The sequence below is a fragment of the Frieseomelitta varia genome, unplaced genomic scaffold (assembly GCF_011392965.1).
Source record: "Frieseomelitta varia isolate USP_RPSP 00005682 unplaced genomic scaffold, Fvar_1.2 scaffold_201, whole genome shotgun sequence".
NCBI classification, from domain to species: Eukaryota; Metazoa; Arthropoda; class Insecta; order Hymenoptera; family Apidae; genus Frieseomelitta; species Frieseomelitta varia.
This window is the reverse complement of record NW_025109762.1, coordinates 45,962-64,529: the sequence shown is the minus strand read 5'-3', so window position 1 is coordinate 64,529 and position 18,568 is coordinate 45,962. Positions and strand designations below refer to the sequence as shown.

General features: G+C 34.6%; 3 protein-coding genes across 13 annotated transcripts in view; 2 read left to right on the top strand and 1 right to left on the bottom strand.

The window, feature by feature from the left end:
• The window catches only part of LOC122526876 (dual specificity tyrosine-phosphorylation-regulated kinase 2-like), a 44,386-nt gene extending 37,820 nt beyond the window's left edge, over positions 1–6,566 (bottom strand). For both annotated transcript variants that reach the window (XR_006306235.1, XM_043650499.1), the window contains exon 1: positions 2,223–6,566. Coding sequence is in view for 1 of the 2 variants with exons in the window: in XM_043650499.1 (XP_043506434.1) it covers positions 2,223–3,428 (1,206 nt within the window). In the remaining variant the exon portion in view is untranslated. The remainder of the gene's footprint in view (positions 1–2,222) is intronic.
• Positions 6,567–7,062: 496 nt separating this feature from the next.
• Positions 7,063–9,249, top strand: LOC122526881 (protein lgg-2-like). Of its 3 annotated transcripts, none has more exons than XM_043650507.1 (4): positions 7,063–7,265; positions 7,579–7,738; positions 7,809–7,993; positions 8,069–9,249. In XM_043650507.1, the coding sequence occupies exons 1-3, from the start codon at positions 7,220–7,222 to the stop codon at positions 7,969–7,971; spliced, it is 369 nt and encodes a 122-aa protein (XP_043506442.1). In that variant the 5' UTR covers positions 7,063–7,219; the 3' UTR covers positions 7,972–7,993; positions 8,069–9,249. The 3 variants fall into 3 exon arrangements, with proteins under 3 accessions (XP_043506442.1, XP_043506441.1, XP_043506439.1); XM_043650506.1 differs by having other exon boundaries at positions 7,086–7,265; positions 7,576–7,738; positions 8,167–9,249; XM_043650504.1 differs by having other exon boundaries at positions 7,087–7,265; positions 7,576–7,738.
• Positions 9,250–10,281: 1,032 nt separating this feature from the next.
• Positions 10,282–18,509, top strand: LOC122526865 (orphan steroid hormone receptor 2). 8 transcript variants are annotated; one of them, XM_043650468.1, is made up of 10 exons: positions 12,895–13,320; positions 13,999–14,139; positions 14,236–14,343; positions 14,442–14,597; positions 14,685–14,949; positions 15,030–15,277; positions 15,348–15,544; positions 15,624–15,901; positions 15,965–16,243; positions 18,193–18,509. In XM_043650468.1, exons 1-9 carry the CDS (start codon positions 13,210–13,212, stop codon positions 16,222–16,224), a joined length of 1,764 nt encoding a protein of 587 aa, XP_043506403.1. In that variant the 5' UTR covers positions 12,895–13,209; the 3' UTR covers positions 16,225–16,243; positions 18,193–18,509. The 8 variants fall into 8 exon arrangements, with proteins under 8 accessions (XP_043506404.1, XP_043506410.1, XP_043506408.1 ...); XM_043650469.1 differs by lacking the exons at positions 12,895–13,320; positions 18,193–18,509 and adding an exon at positions 10,282–10,438 and having other exon boundaries at positions 15,965–17,287; XM_043650475.1 differs by lacking the exons at positions 12,895–13,320; positions 18,193–18,509 and adding an exon at positions 10,347–10,438 and having other exon boundaries at positions 14,003–14,139; positions 15,965–17,289.
• Positions 18,510–18,568: the final 59 nt, after the last annotated feature.

Genomic DNA, 18,568 nt, shown 5'->3' with positions numbered 1-18,568 from the left:
AAGAAAAATTATAAATTGGTCATTTTGACTACTTTGATAGTTCTAATATTAATGCTAGTCTCGCCCGTATTTCTATGTTGGATAAATTTATTTTAGAAGCCATTCTCCGATCCAATTATCAGAATGTGCCATATGAACCATACTAATTTGTTTTCCGATTCGTCAAACAATTTCAAAGTATTAAGTTATTTACTTAATCTACAATTTATGTCTTCGCTTGTATACTGTTATGTATTTTTGTTCTCAGGATGTACATACTTTATCTCTTTTCCTGTAATAATGGAGCACCTGCCCATCCAAATTAAAATAAATATTTCCAGTTTAATCAATAGTTACCCAAAGACCTTTGACATAGAAACAAAATACTTAAATCTACTCTGTCCTCAAATCAATTTCCATAAAGCATATCCTATGAAGCATACAAGATGTAGAACGACAGCCAATCTTCTTTTTATTTCATCCATACCAATATTCCTCATCTCTCAATATTTGAACGCAACTCTAGAAGACGCGACTATTTTTACATATCTGTCACTGTCTGTTACTGTCTTGCATACCGCATGCGGGGTCGTCCGCGTGGTTAATAATTCGAAAGAAATGAAAAAAAAAAAAAACTGTAACGAAACTCGAAGAAAAAATGTCGAAGCGAAAGCGTGGCGCGTACACCTTCGATGCACTCGGCCTCGCAAGGTCGGCGAAGAAAGCGACCAAGCAGCTGGAAAGTTCACGATATTGCGTGCAAATTCTATAAACTATAGACCGGTCGCGGCGAGATAATAGCGATGCTACCTGGACGTGGCATCGCACATGTTTCTCAGAGCTTATTACAGGGGACAAGGACGTCTGTCGTCTATACGTGTCTCTGCACATGCGTGCGTGATTGCATTCGTCAATATGCTAATCTTCGCGCATTGTTGTGCGATCCCACGATTCGTTGTCACCGGTGCGCACGCTGACACACGAAATCCATATGCTTTCGCGTGATATATACGGGAACATTCCGTTCGTGGAAGAGCCGGAACAGCGGGCTCGAAAAAATTATCTACTTTTATCGAAATCACCCATACCGTATTAAAATTTTGTCGCTTCTCACTTCGTATAATGATTATCGCGTCGGTGAAAAGTAACAACTGTTAAGGAAAAAATTACAGTAACTTCGAATCGACGTTTTAACCTTTCGCGCTGGTTCGCGGACCATAACGAGTGACCGAACCGTATACAATAATTCGTCGCTTTCTTTTTCTTCTGAACTCGTCGGTATGATGTCACTGGACTAGAAATTATTAAGAGGTAATAAACTTATCATTCATTTTGCCTGGTTTTCATTTAAATATACTTAAAACTGAAAAAATATTGCAATTTGGGAGAAAAAGATTCTTAAAATGACGTGAACACGTTTGTCTTCCTTCCCAACTTTTTTCAAATTTCTGTTCCGTTGAAACATCACCTGTACTTTCGAGTCTGACTAATTTTACGACCACGCTAGTATTTTTTACGTTTCACTTGCGTACATACGTGTACGGTATAGTACGCATGTATATGAAGCACGTCGTGAAGCACGCGAGCCAACTTGTCGCGCTTATTCCGCTTATGCCTGCCGGTATTCACGCTAACGGCGAGCTTGTGTTCCCTGTCTGTCGAGAGGATTCGCGCCGTTTGATCTCGGCTCGGAACGAAGAGCGAACGAAAGTTCCAACACGAAGCGAACAACGTATTAGATATTGGCACGAGAGGCGGCTGTTTACTCTTCGTGAAGAGTTCAGAAAAATCGAAGGCGAAGACCAGATTTCATGCATTAACACTGGAACTACCAAAGTAGTCAAAATGACTAATTGATAATTTTCTATGAAAATTTCACATATTTATAACAGTATATTTTTACATACTCTTGTCATTTTTATATAAAAATATTTTAGAAATAATTTTTTAAAATAATTTTAGATAAAATTGTTATATTAATAGAAGCTTGTGTTCTTTATTGTATCATTAATTTTTTCTCACACTCTGCTACAAATATTATGCTTTAATCGGTAGTTCTAGTGTTAAAAATATCGTGAGTAGTATGAAAGTAATAGTAGTAGTAGTAGTAGTATTGTAAGTATGAAAATTTTTTTTGTCTATCTATATCAAACAATAAAAAGATGTTCTTGTATAGGCTTGGTGTATATATATAGCCTGAAAAAATTTGCATAAACATGTACGAGAGGAGAGAAGGAACGTACCTTGATACCACTGCGTCCCTGCTGCTTCAAAAGAACATTCTCCGGCTTCATATCGCAGTGAATGATCCTATTCTTATAGAGAGCGTCGAGGCATTGTAACAGCGAGTGAGCGAACTTTTTCACGAGCTGCATGCTGAAGCCCAGGAACTTGTTCTTCTTGATTAGCTCATACAGGTTAATACTGAGTAATTCGAAGGTGATGCACATGTGGTTACGGAACGTGAACGACTCGAACATGTGAATAATATTCATCGTGTCGTCCTTGTCTTGCTCGCGCAGCTTCCTCAGTATCTTCACCTCCTCCTGTGCCTGTCGATGGAACCTCTTCTCATTCCTGACCATCTTCAGAGCAACGTGCTCCTGTTTCTTGTGATCGTACGCCTTCACAACCTGGCCGAACGACCCCTTGCCAATCACCTTCAACACTTCGTACCTGTAGGCCACGTGATCGTGATTCACGTGGATGTAGGAACCATGCTCGTTGTCGTAACCGCTGTTGTGAGGCCGGCCGATTATTCCTGGCCTCTTCTTGGCATTCGCCCCGATGAAATACACATGCCGGTAATTGAAGATCTCGTGGTGCTCGTAAGGTGTCAACTTGTCCACGTAGATCTTTAGAACGACGTCAGGCGTGGCGATGATCGTCTTCGGTTTACAGATACCGCTGCCGCAGGAACTTCCGTTCGAGCACGTTCCGTTCTTCAACACCAACGCGGTGCTCGACTGGCTGTTCGACTGCTGAGACTCGTGAGCGGTGGTGGTGGTGGTGGTGGTGGTTGCGGTGGTGAAGTTATGACTGGAATTATGAGTGAAGTTGTGACTGGAATTGTGACTCGAATTGTGGCTGGAATTGTGGCTGGAATTGTGGCTCGAGTTATGGCTCGAGTTGTGGCTCGTGTGCGAGCTCAGGCTCAGGTTCAAGCTGTCGGAGTTCCCGGTCAGGCTGAGCAGGCTGTTGTTTGCGCTGGAACTTAAACTCGGCAGGTGAGTACCGGACATGTGACTGCTGCGGCTCAAGTAACTAGGCGACGACTCGCTGGCAGACTGCTTCAAAGCTAACGTGCTACCCTTCAACGGTGGTAAATGATTGCTCTCGCTCGTCGGTGTGCTGTAAGTCTGCGTCGAGATCGCGTTCGCGGGTACGAACAGTTTTGGTCTAGACCGGGGCATTTCGAACGTGCTCGAGATTAATGTTAAGCTAGTCATTTGTGTCCATTTGACGATGAAGTGTATGTTCCTTCCCTCCAGGCAGACCAACAAGTCGTTTATCGAAGAAAGTGAGGTAAGTAACCATTGGACGATTATTCTTGCCGGTACAAATCGATAGGGCGAAGCGCATTGATCGTCGGACCACCCCTTATCTTTCGTCTAACGTCTTTCTTCTCTTGCAATTTCAACTATTATTATCTGTTCTAACGTGTCACAATGTATTGTCGTTTGGATAAAAAACATATTGGTTCGTTGAGATTAATACGTACGCTAATTGAACGCGATCGTTATTGCCCCGCGTTGCTTCAATCTTTCTCTCCGTTCTTTTTTTCAAAGTTTGCAAATCTACGTCAGTTTATTTTATGTCTTATATATACATATATTATTTTATATATATATAAAACATAGGAGTAAATTTGGTCAATCTGCCGATCTTGTTAATTAACTCCTCCTACAGGTTACTTCACCTCGAATAAATTAATCGACTAAAGGATTTAATGCGATTCGAATATATCAGTCTCGTTCTCGGTGTGTCTTGCTGAAACGAAATGTGTGCAAAATGCTTCTCTCCTCTTTGTCTCCCGCAACGACTATTTAGTGAACCTTGAAATTAGTGAGTCTTCGAAGATTCCAAAGCATTACGAACAGGCTGCGATCCGTGCTCGATAAATGCGCATCGTTAACTCGTTAGAAGAGCACGTCGAATAAGTCGTCGATCCCCCTGTCGCCGATGAAGCGGTCGCACGTGTGGCTTGAAATACAATCGATCGTCTAAAAATATTTCGTCGAGAAAGGAGAGAGAGAGAGAGAACAAAAACAAAAAAAAAAAAGACGGGTTTCTCGATGTAAATGCAGCGGACTAGAAATTGTGATGATTCTTTTTGCTGTGACAAGAGCGAGGCGACGATCGGTGATCGGTTAAAAAAAGTTCAACGTGTATACCGTCAATACGTGTATATCCTTTCTTTCTTTCTTTCGCTTATTCGCCGCTTTCGTTGTTACCCCTTTGCACGCGGCCTCTGTACACGATGGCTTCGAACGATGAAAATAAGAGGAACTATGAACCCAACGCGACTGACGTCACTTCTGACTACCATGCACAGCTGTCTACCCCCCCTCGAAATTATTCATCCGACTTGTATTAATTTCCTCCTTCGTTTGACCCTTTGCTCGTTATCACCAGCCAGTGTCTCCACCTTCTTTACCGCATGGGAACAACGCGATGTTCCTTTTACCTTTGCACGAAGTTTCGAACGTCTAATTTTATAATCTATTAAGCACGAGGGCAAACGCATCGTGCGAAAAAAACTGTCTACCACCTCTCTGACTGGAGGTTATTGGCACCAGGCCGGCCAACACGAACGACTTCCCTCCATTCGAACGTTTCTTTCTTCTTTCTTTCTTTCTTTCTTTTTTCTTTTCCGTTTCGCTTTTCAAATCGGACAAACTATCGAACAGAATTGAACGTTAACGCTCGTCGAAATAACAGCTTCGTCGTCCTCCGTACACAATAGTTCATGTTCACTATCGACGAGATTCACCTCTCCTGGAGCGTAATAACCGTTAATCGGGACAGCCATATATGATTCGATTTAAACGACTTATTGTGAAAAGGACTTGGAAACTAAGTAAGATCGTTCTCGATCGTTGATAATCGATACAGGAATCGTCCGATCGGCGTGAACGTCTCTTCGATGAGGTTGCACGACGGACTTCTTTCTTTTGACAGAAGAATTTCATCGGTGGAATTTTTAATTAGAAAAGTACGGCTTCTCAAGTCTTCACGGGCAGTTATTCGTCTAGTCACGGATGACCGTGTTCTATTTACATGCGTCGTGACAGTTCCTCGTGATTTGTCGTTAAATTGTCGTTAAATTATCGTTTACATTGTATTATTTTTCGGACGAGGATCCTTCGCGATAACAATCTGGCGAACGTTCGTCGTTATCGAATCATTGCTCGAAAATCTGCTCGACATATTATTATTGCGCTATCACCTCGACGAGGGACACTGCAAGCCAAAATGCGAGCCACACCGCTCGTTGCCGGACTATATGCTGAATTTCTCACACGCTCGGTCGTGGACCCCGGTGGAGCACGCATGAAAATCGAAGCAAACACCGCGAACACGGTGAACGTGGCCGCACCTTGATAACTGTTTACAAACTCTCTTCTCCTTTGGGGCATTAATCGTGCGAAACTCGTTACTCTCGTACCCTCTGTCAAGGCGAATATGAATAAATGCAAAGTACAGGTAAAGACGTCGAGGAAAGAGAGTACTTTCTCATCGAAACAAAGAGAAGCACGAAACGAAGTTCGTCGCTTCTGGCACACTGACTGGCTAGCTGGCTGGCTGGCTGGCTGGCTGGCTAGCTAGCTGGCTGACTTCTCTCTTCTTTCTTTCTTTCTCTCTCTCTCTCCCTCTCTCCCTCTCCTCCTTCCTCTTCCTCCGTCCTTCTCCCTTCTCACGATCTCCCTATCCGTCTCTCTCACGCCGCCACCATGTTTATTCTTTTTATACCCCCGTCAAACGTTGTGTCAGGACGGTTTAGAAGGGGTAGACGACCAGGCAAACGGATGAACGGCCAGACTAACTGGCTGATGCACGATCTCCCGTGTATTTAGCTCTCGTTTTTGAGAAACGAGCAAACGTGATACCACGCGAGAGAGATACTCGTGAATTTTCGATGATTAGACGTAGTCGTAGCGCGACGCCTCCGGTGGCGAGGACCCCTCCATCGTGATTATTAAGACGCGACTGTCCATCATTCCTACGATGGTTCCGGTATATTTTCCTTGTCAATGCACTCCCTTATCAACGTACAGATGTTTTTGTTGTCCCTTCTCTTGTTCTCGACGTTTGGCACGCGTGTATCAAGCAAGTTGCACGTTCAATTCCGACAAGCGGTAGGTACCCCTCTCAGGCTGCATTTGATAACACTGAATCGTTTTACTCAATTCCAACACAATTTTTCACTGAGAAATTTCCACTTGCCGATTCACGAACCACTCGAGGCGGGTATACCATTCCTCTATTCATAAAGAAACGCCTGCGACACCCACGCATACAATCTCACGTACACAACGGTTGGTGCTTGCCGCACGCACAGGTGTCCACACGTATTCTCGTTTCAAAGCTAGGGGGAGGACATAGACTATACTGTTACTCTAGATGGTCTAGTATCTCTCCTTCACCGTTTTAGTTTCCGCTTTTTCCGTGAAGCGCTATCGCATTCGGTTACGTGCTCTCTAGCCAATGACGAATCGTTTATTAAAAGAACTAACATGATGTAAGGAAAACGGAATTATAGTCTTTAGATATTATAAAACAAAAAATTTCTATTGTTGATCATATTGCTTGACTAATCATATCAACTTTAGCAGTTCAATTTAAACATTATTTGCGATGGTACAAAAATACTTCTAAAGATTACATTTCATTGGTAACTACTAGCCAATAGTTGTACATCAAATAACTAGAATTGTTAATCCTTCGTGATCTATTTATTAATTTAATGAGATACTTTTTAGTAGAAAAAAATATACTTTTTTATATAATATTATAATTTTATTTTTTTCTGTAACGACAGAAATTAGTTTTGAAAGATACAATGAACAAAGTAGACACAAAATGATTGACAAGTTTTAAGAGGGCAGCACAAATCAATTTGAACATGTGTTTTCATTGTCTTTCGAACCTAGCTTAAGCTAAGAACAGCCTGGGACTGGCATTATTTTGACTCGTACTCTCGGCTAATAACGTTCTAAACGTAATAATAGGTAGCGAAATGATGAGTGCAACTCCCAGAAAATTTAAAGAAAGATATTCACTTGGTAAGTATATATTTTATTGTATTAATTACAATTCTTTTTTCTATTCTTTCTCCTGTTTAAAATTGAAAGACAAAGCTAAACAAGCTAGTTTTTTTATTTACTGTATAGCTTAAATAGACTTTTGTTAATATTGAAATGTGTCTTCCATGATAAAAGAAAACGTATAAGAATAACTTTCATTTATATCTGCGTGTAAATATATAATAATTATTTAATAATAATTATTTAATAAATATTGAAAATTATATTCAGAAATATATTATTTTTTGTTAAACGTAAATAATTCTAAGATATTTTTTTTGTAATTTAGCAGAGAGAATTCATGATGTAGATATGATCAGACGTCGTTATCCAAACAGAATACCTGTTATTATAGAAAAATTCCATGGAGAAAAACATTTACCACTATTGAGTAGAATTAAATTTTTGGTACCAGATTTTTTAACAGTGGCAGAATTGGTTAAAATCATTAGGTACACTTTTAAATTCTATATATTTTGATATAACTGATAGATAATAATATTTATTGATTATAATTATTAGACGTAGACTCCAGTTACATCCATCGCAAGCATTTTTTTTCTTGGTAAATGAAAGAAATATTGCAAGTGGCAGTATGACTCTAGGACAACTTTATCAAAGAGAAAAAGACGTAGATGGCTTTCTTTATATGGTTTTTGCCAGCCAAGATGTATTTGGGCATTAAATTACATTAATTTAGTTTATAAGTAAGTTTATCAAATTATCTAATGTTGAAAACATTACTTAACATTACTTTAATATTCTAATATTTTAATTTATAGGTAATGCCAAGTTTTCTTTGGAATATTTTATGTATCAAATATTTTTAAGACTCTTAGAAAAATTTTAGATCTATTCTGACTACTCTGCCTTTAACTAGATATGCGAAATCTTTGTGATCAATTCGAAGTACCTGCCAAAGTAATTAATAGAACAATCAAGATCAACATTTGCATAAAATTATTATGGTGCTTTGGACCTTTAGCACGTATTTTTCATAAGTGAGAATATAAGATTAAGTTTATTGTTATAAAGCTATAATGAACACTCTTTCATGATTCTTCAATAATTATAAACAACTATAACAATCATCAATTTTAGTAAGAAGCAAAAAGATTATCTATGCTTATTATTTAGTATCATTAATCTATATTTGTTCACTTTTGTATTCCTCTTATGTATTTAATGGATTTTATATATGAGAAGAGAACAATATTATATAAACTATATAGTAACAAGTAGTGGCCAGTTATATATGAAAAATTATAAAATATATTTACAAACAAAAATGGAATCAAATATTCTGTATATGTTTGTTTGCTGCTGCTATCTAAATGTAAGAAGTACTATAGTTTATAACTATATTCCAATATATAATAGTTTATATAAATTAAATTGGTAGTAGATACATGCAATTTATGGGAATAAACAGCAAATGATTTAAGTTTCTCAAAATACCTATAAATGAAAATATCTTCTCCAGTTAATCTATCTCTGTCTACAAGATATTGAAATATTAATGAAAGTGTTCGTTCATATAATTACACAATATATCATGTGTATCAATATGTGATAACATTATTACATTCATATCAGTTTTACTAAACAAATTTGCATTATGAAATTTGATATTATTATAGTTTCTAACTGTATATGTATATTTATATTATTAATATATACATATATATACAGTTATACACTTAATAATATGATTATCTTCTACTATTTGATACGTGTAACTTAAATTATATTTTAAATTTGTAAAATGATAAGCACAGTCATCTCTGATTTTCATAGAAATAATTGAAATAAGAAACAAAAGTACCTGGTATTATAACTGTGAACGTAATGATCATTGTATCAATGAAACAATTCTATAAGACTTAAAAATCCAATGATAGTGAAAATTTTATTATTTTTATTATAATATCGATATTATTTTTATTGTAACAAAATAACCTTTTAAAAATATAATTATATAAAGTTATTTTTAAATAATTATCATAATATGTTATGATAATTTGATATCAATTAATTTGCGTCAAAACCTAGTTTAATTTTTTGATAAAAAAGAAAATTTGGCTTTCTACAATATTTATAAATTAATACAATATCTATAAAAAATATAATACTGATAAAAACATGAAAATAAATCCTTAATTCATGGATAAATGGATATTTCAATAAAAATGAAATTATAATAGTATAGATATTAGTATATTATAAATATTGGCGAAATTAAAAAACACGCTTCTTTAATACTTATGTAACAAATTTATGTATTACGTGTATTGTGTGTTAACAATTGTTTACAATAAATAACCTTTTGCAGTATATTGAATATTTCATTTTAGAATTTATGCTTGATGTTTTCATATTTGTTGCTGCTAAAGCAACTTATGTTAAAAATATGTTTGTATTTTTTGAAATTTACTGTATTTATACTAGATAGGATAATAAATAAATATAAATTATAGTTATGTTATTGACAAACCAGACAATGCTTTTTCCCATATTTTAGAGGTCCCCTGTAATGAAATGCTGACACTTAGTAAAATAAATTTAATTCTTTAATCATAATAGAAAAGTTGTGAAAATTATATTAAATAATGTTATAGAATTATAGAACTATATATGAATAGACCTAGCATCTTACGGGATTTGGCAGGAAATCTGAAATACCGACATAATAAAAAAATCGGTGAATTGGGGAATTACATTAAGTAAAACGATCGAGGTTGGTCAAGTAGTGAATTGGTCGGTATTTCAGACTCTGATACGAAATCCCTATTTCATGTCTGATCTATTCTATCGTTAGTCAATGGTTATATGACAATTTCCTTTACCATCATGGCGATACTTCCTGAAAACAGTTCTTAAACTTGCCGAGAATTTAGCGCGACGTACAAATTCCGCAAGACATCGTGAATCTGTATGCAACGGCGTATCGATGGCAGCAGATGTATTGTCTTGTGGCTATAAAGGTGACTGGCGGGGTTTGGTACGGGGGTGGGGGGGAAGGAGGTAAATAAAAGGTAAAGGTTAGAAGAGGTTATGAACTCTAACCCACGAATGGTTGACGAAATCTAGTTGTTCTTATGAACTGTCCAAACGATGCGTAGTCAAAATTATCATCGTTATTACTAACAAAGGTAAGTCTTTATAAAAATTACATATCTTTTAACATTCAGTTTCTTGTTATCCTTTTGTCGATAATGCATGAAATCTTGAACATTGACTCGTCCACATCGAATCAATCTGTGCGCATTCTTTTACTAAATTACATACTGTGAAATATTTTCAGTTTTCCGGTCAAATTGTTAGTTAATAAATAATAACAGTGATCATGTGCTATTTTGACTTTGTCATTATGAGATTTTGTAATTTTATTGATAATAACGCTACTTCGCTATTAACTTTTTGTCTTGTTTAAGAATTTTCAAATTAATATTATGCATTCACTGATTAATTCGAACTTCTCGGGTATGTTTTTCGGGGAGGAAATATTTTTCTCGTATGTTAAGCGAAACTTAGAAATGAAAATAAATAAAATAACGAAAATTTTGAGAAAATTCAAGTGATGTTGAAATGTTGCTATATTATTGCTTTTTATCTTTAAAAATATGAGCATTTACGTCATTATAAATTCTCTTGAAAAACGTTGCGCATAATATTCGAAAGATTGATTATGGATAAATAAAAAAACAAAAGAATAATGTGCGATTAGTAATGCAATTTTAATGCAGCAAGTAGGATTACAAGATAAATCTATGTCGATACGGTGATCGAATAGGTAGGAGGTAACCTTCGGACCCACGAGCGACCTTTACCTGTGAAGTCCGGTCGTATAGAAATAATTACTCTCGAATGACTATTCTTCTTCGCTGATGCTCTTCCAAGAAATCTTTAGCCTGACTTGAAATGACCAATCGAAAGGTTATAAGTCAACATATTTGAAGGAAACTAATTTCATCGATAAAAAAATAGTACTTTTAATAAATATTTTTAATAAATTAAAATTAAAATTATTATTGCCGTATTGCTTCGATACAAAGTATTACAATTAATGCTAAATATAAGTATTTGCAGTTCATCAAGAATTTTAATCTATTTTTATTTTGAAATATAAGGCACGTATGTTTAAAGTGAAAATACATTCAGAATTACAGGATTCGGGATTATAAAATATTATTTTTTTTATAGTATACACTTCGAGATGTGACAGTCACTAAAGTCGCAATTAAAGTTCTATTATTTTTCCTCTACTACAAAATCTAAATTTCTAATTGCAGAAATCATTGAGATTTAATATTTTCTAACATCTCACCTCTTGCTTTATAACGTATACAATATGTTATTTAAAAAAAAAAAACATTTCACGCCAGTGACGGACATCGCATTTCAGTTTAGCTGAAAAGAAAATCATACGTGCGACAGATAGTTGAGGTAAACACAATTTCTTCGTTATTCGTTATTCGATATACAAAAACAAATATTCGCTGGGTAATAATAAATAATTTTTTTTTAATACAAATTTTTACCACTCGTGTTTGACCTATTCTCGATCGACGTCGCGACCTCGAGCCTCGACCAATAAGTCATCGCGGGCGTGTATTACGTGACATAACCTGTAACGCTCGACGAGAGGCCACTATGCGGTCCTCCACAGCGAATGCTCTCGCTCAGGTAGAAAAGCAAGCAAGCGGGGCGAGAATGCACCTGGCCGGTGTGTCTTGGCGGTATACAAGAGAGTGACCTGCCAACCTGCCAGTACAGCGAACGGCCTGGCTGCGTTCACCTGCGCAAGGTTGCCTTTAAACTTCAGACGTGGTGTTTTTGTGCACGAAAGCGTTCGTATCGAGTGAAACGATTTCGCGTGTATACCGCGAACGTGTCGTTTTCCCGTGCCCTCCCGTCGTTCGATTTATTAAAACGTTGTTCTCTCTTATATTCGGCGTACGCAAGCATATATTCCGCGCGTATTACCGCGTGGCTAGCTACGTTATATTTTCAGAATCGTGCGTGACCTGTGAGAGCGCCACCGCCGACACACGCAAATGCGGTGATACAGGTCGACCCAACAGGTAGTGTATTGTGCGTACCGTCCTCGAACTTTAATGTAAGACACGTCGCGCGTTTTCCTAAGGTCGGTGCGAGGAAAAGGCAATCCCGTTTCATAAAACAAGTTCTAAAACAGCATTCACCTTTGTATGAAACGCAGAAAATTTACGAGGAACGGATTTATCTAAAAAAAAAAAGAAAAAAAATTCATAGCTCTGGATACACATTTTATGCTTTCTCAACTAAGATTGGGCCTATCCGTCCATTTAATGATACATTTCGGATTGTTTCTGGTCGCGCAACATCGTCAAAAGAATACGATCGTTGAAATGCAAACGACGGATCCAGGGCGGCCGCGATATTTGTTAACAGTTTACAGTGACACGTGTCTAAACGGGTCAATGGCTCAAGTTTGAAGAAAAAGACAAGTGTCACGTTACTGTCGTGAAATTCCTGATCATAAAATAGTATAACGTTCGATCTCGTGCATGACACTTCCGTGAAATCAGATACGTGTGGTATTATTGATCATAGGGCAGTAAGTATTGTCAGTACACGCATATACGTGTCGCGATGATCCGTATAGAGGAGAGTTCCGATTCTGAAAGCAAGTGAAAGAATTTGTAAAAATCGCACACGTATTTTCGAAAGTAGCTGTATATACTTCCGTTGAAAGCTTCCGTCGTGATTAGAAAGGTTGAGAGAGCACGGTTACGGTAGTAAGGTGCATAACGAAACGCAAGGTTCCAAGAATGTTAACTATTTCGGTGCCAACGGTACAGGCACCGTTTTCTCATATTACTGCACTGATACTGGTGACGAAGTCGGATCACGAGTGTATGGAAATGGACCCATTCGCTCTATGACAGCCAGTGTAGCATGGCTATGGTATCGGCATGCGCTTAACCACGTAGCAACCTACGAACCGAACAACTTCCGAGACTCGGGACCATCTCTTTCACTTCTTAAAATGGTAGGGGGAAAGGGTTGCGGCAGGTAGGGGCGGGCGGCAAATGCTCCAGTTTTCATTTTTATGCCGCGCCGAAGCTTAGGCCTTTAAACGATACGTTCTATCTGCCTAGATCAAATCAGAATGTTATACGATTTATTCAATCCTATTCGACGTAATGCTCCTAGATATGTCTGCGTTACGCAATCTTCATAGAAAAAACAAAACGTTTTTTCATGCATTCCTTCATTTTAATTAAAACTTTTTCTTCTTTTTTTTTTTACAAGTTACAAGTTCTCTTGCAAACGAGCAGACTGCTAAAAATGAATATTACAGATCGTAAACTAATTGATCAATCTAGTTGATATGAAATTATAAAAATTATTTGAAATGTATTTGTCACTATAATATTATTACTTGGTGAATTATTGTACAAAAAGATTCTGGTTATTGTGAGAGAAATGTCGAATTAACTATGTATTTATTTGAATATAAATGTAAAATTATCATTGTTCTTTCAAAGATATATATCAGTAAAGCGAGGTGATGTTAATCTATGAATTCTGTACGCAATTTCTTCAGATACGTAATTAGGTTCGTTTAAGATACATATAACATACATATTAGTAACGTCACTAAAGAAATATTTTATAAATCATTGTACATTTATATAATAAGTATTTTTATTTGTTATTTTTGTAGAAAGAAATGGACAGAGAGCATAGGAAACAACACGATCACGATAATTTAAATGAAAACGAGGAAGAACGAAAAATAGGAATGGATTTTCGTAATTTATCTCGTCATCATGGTGTGGACCACGTAACCGATGTTGAAACAGAGGTACTTATTTTTTCTATAATATGAAAATTTTTTGTTATAACTTGAATGTTTAAAAATTGAAAACATATAACAACGAGCTTTTTATTTTTGTTGCAGCGTGATATGGAAATCGATCAAAATGATCGCAGTGAAAATTTACAAGATGATAAACTGGATCAAAATGTAGGAAGGAATTTTCATAATTTAACGCATCATCCTGCCATGGTGCGCTTCACTGTATTAATTTTCACAAAAATTAAGAAACTAAATTCTTACTATCAAAATACTTTTTATTAATCATGTAACATATTATATACTTTTAGAGAGATATGGATAGAGATCAGAATAATCATGTGGATAATATACACGATGACAAAGTTGATCACAAAATGGGACGAGATTTTCGTAATTTGGCACCTCATGCAGCCATGGTTCACTTGCATTCTGGGATTGAGCATTTGAATAATGTTGATGTAGAGGTAGAACTTTCGTCTATTTATTTCGTAATTTTATTATTCGAATTTTTCATAGTTTTTTATATGTTTCATACTTTATTATCTTTTCAGGTAAAATTAGCGAGAGACGTCCGTGGTTCTTTAGGTTTGGGACTATCGTTAGAATTATGCGTGGTTTGTGGGGATAGGGCTAGTGGAAGACATTATGGAGCAATAAGTTGTGAAGGTTGTAAAGGATTTTTCAAACGCAGTATTCGGAAACAGTTGGGTTATCAATGTAGAGGAAGTAAAAGTTGTGAGGTTACCAAACACCATAGAAATCGGTGTCAGTATTGTAGGCTTCAGAAATGTCTTGCAATGGGAATGAGAAGTGATTGTAAGTTCATTTAAAATACTAAATGTAACATTCGATTGTTTCACGTAATTGTTTTAACATACAATGCTATAATATTATAGCTGTTCAACATGAGAGGAAACCAGTATTAGGTGAATCAGCGGGAACAAAAGTAGGAAATAGAAGTCCTAGGGTTAAACCAGAACCGCAGCAATCAGTGTCGGAAACGCCTTCAACTTGGGAACAACCTGAAAGTCCTAGTATGGAAGACCAAAGCAGTGATAGCGACCTCAGTGATGCATTAACATTAGCAAGAGAACGTTTACTTATTTCACATGCATTGGATAGCATGGCTAAACTTATTGGAGATGTATGTTTCATTTGTATCAGATGGTACACTTTATTAATATTTTCGTGATTTTTATATAATTTTGTTATAGAGTGTCAACGGTTCAAGTGAACCAGAAGAAGAATGGACTGGCCAATTAATTTCTGAAAGACATACGTTATTCGAATTAAGAGCTCCTAGTCCAGCTCCTGCGTACTTATCAATTCATTATATTTGCGAAAGTGCCGCTAGGTTACTCTTTTTGTCAGTTCATTGGGCCCGAGGAATTCCAGCATTTCAAGCGTTACCGTAAATAAACAGCATGAAATTACTAATTAATATTATACGCGTAAATATAATTATTGAATAAAATTATTAATATTTGCAGATCTGAAATTCAAACAACATTAGTGCGTAGTTCCTGGGGACAACTCTTTACTTTAGGCCTTGCACAGTGTGCATACACTTTATCCCTTCCAAGTATTTTAACATCAATTATAAATCATTTACAAGCTAGCATTGCACAGGAAAAAATTACAGCTAATAAAGTAAAGTCTGTCACAGAGCATATATGTAGACTACAAGATTGTGTTAGTTCACTTCATAAATTACAAGTGGATTCCGTTGAATACGCGTATCTTAAAGCATTGACACTTTTTAGTCCTGGTAAGTAAAGAATGGTGCATTTGTTAAAAATTTGCCTATTTCCAAAGTGATTTTTTTTTTTAGACAATGTCTTAGCCGATATGTGGCGTAAAAAAGTTGAAGTTTTACAAGAAGCTGCGTGGTCAGAATTACAAACGCGTACAGAATCCAACAGGTTACCTCGCCTTCTTTTAAGGCTTGCACCACTTCGTTCAATTAACCCTAGGGTTCTGGAAGATTTGTTCTTTGCAGGTCTTATTGGTAGAGTAAGCGTAGCTAGTGTCGTGCCTTATATTCTTACTATGCAAGATTACAAAGCTGAACCTGAAAGTCATATGGGGTGACAATTACTAATTGTGCAATGTAAGTCGTGACCTAAAACAGTGATATCTATAAATATATATTATGTATACATACATACATAAACGTTAGCATTGAATGCCTTAAATATTTTTATACATTGAGAAAGGAAAAGAGAAAAATGTAACGAGGCAATGTCGAATTTTATTTTTCATAAAAGAATTATAATCTCTCTTTCTATCTCTATTTCTCACATGCCTCTTTTTTAAAGCTGTTAAAACTCAGGGTAGCTGTATTTTAACTTGTTAATCAGATGTAATATCTAGTTTACAATATTTTGATGTTTAACTTTCTTTATTTATTATAAATAAAAAATGACAAAATGCCTGATATACAAAACTTTTTGTCTTGCATAAAACGTTAATGATAGTATATTTTTTTACTAAAAGTAATATTACTATCATTGCTATCAGTATAAATTTATCCTTTCACAAAAATTACAAACAACATTGCAATATCTCATTTCAATGATCATTTGATCAAAATTCATATAAGATGGAAAGCTTTAATTTTGAATTTTTAAATAAAAATATATACTTGGAAAGTTTTGTATTGGCATTTAATATAAAAAAAATATGCGGGGCAATATTATCATAATTATAATTTATTAATAGTGCAGAAAGATAGCTCTAGATCGAATTAGTAATCGTATATTTCATCAATATATACAAATTCTTAATTAAATTATTACAATTATTTTTATATAAAAGTACTGGAAAATTAGAAAATATAAGAAAACAATTAAAATTTTTTTTTGGTTGCATACATACTAAAATTTTAAAAGAAATCAAAACATTAACTACATTATTTCTTTATAACCGCTGCATTTTTCCGTCCGACAAAAATCACTAATTTTTAGTTTTGATAGTAAAAGGAATAGTTCAGTATAAGTATTAGTACAAACGAATTACATATTTCATTGTAATTTTCTATTTTATTAAAAAAGAGTCGGCATATGCACACATTTTACTTATTTTTTTAGAGATTGATCATAATAAATACAGTATATTTCTGGACTGTGTTTTATTGTAGATTAAGTAAAAAAAAAGGGATCATATTTAAAATTTTTCTTGAAAAAAAAAAAAAAAATACTGTGCAATAATATTAACGTATGCAAAATTTAAAATAAAGAATAACGAGAAAATAATCAACAAACCTATTTTATTTTCAACAAAAAGGAAATTAAAGTTTTATATAAATATTTCGTTTATTATGCATGAAGTATTAGTTACTTCAAAATTGACAATAAGTGTATATTTTTTATGAAAAATAATACTACTTACAAGTTAATGCGTTTACTTAATGAAATGTACATTTTATATTTCATTGTTAACTGTAATTATATTCATATAGTAGAAAATAGATTTAGGTACATATATTATTTATATGTGCTTGAAAATTGTGAAATTAAATTAGTACTAGTACTGTTAGGATAATTTTGTGTATTTAATGTTATTAATAATATTTAGAATATCTATATTTTCTTCGAACAATATTGTAACGAATCGTTAAATATTGTTGAATTATTCACGATTGTTAATATTCATAAAAACGTTTTACTAGTTGAGATTTCCATAAAAATTTTTGTAACTAATAAGTATAAGTAACAAGTACAATATTTCTAACAATGTGTAATATTTAGTTAAACAAACATTTTCTCTAATTCGATAATCCAAAGATTAAACCACAATATGTTCTTTTTACAAATATCTCTGTAAATTATAACTTGACTAAAATCTGATGTAATTTTTAGTAAATATCAATAGTACATATATGTTATGTACAAACATAATGTTGTTTGTTATGTGTAACAGTGAATTTTTTTATGAAACGATACAATGGTGTATTGTACCAATAATGATAATACTGATAATAATTTAGTTTTGTAGCATCATAGATATTATCTAGAATTATTTGTAAAAAAACTTATCCATCGCTTCTTCTGTTTACAGTTATCTCAATTTTTTTTCAATAACAAACTGCAAATGAAAATTATCTTTTGGCATTCATATACCTGTGTGATACAATTTTTATTTAATAAAATACTTAATGGACAATACGATTAAAAATGATATGTAAATATAAGATGTGCCTACGAAAGAGAAATATTTATATTAAATGTAATAATTTTGTAATTACCCAAGTAATAAAAAAGCAAGAGACCTGAAGATGCCCCTTCAGTTTTGTTACATCGAAAAATTATGTGTATATATATATTGTAGTATAATGTAAACTAATAAAAAAAAACAAAAAAAAAACGAATAAATAAATGATAGCTTGTATTGACTGTTTTATTTACTCACATCCTCATTATCTTAAGATAATAAA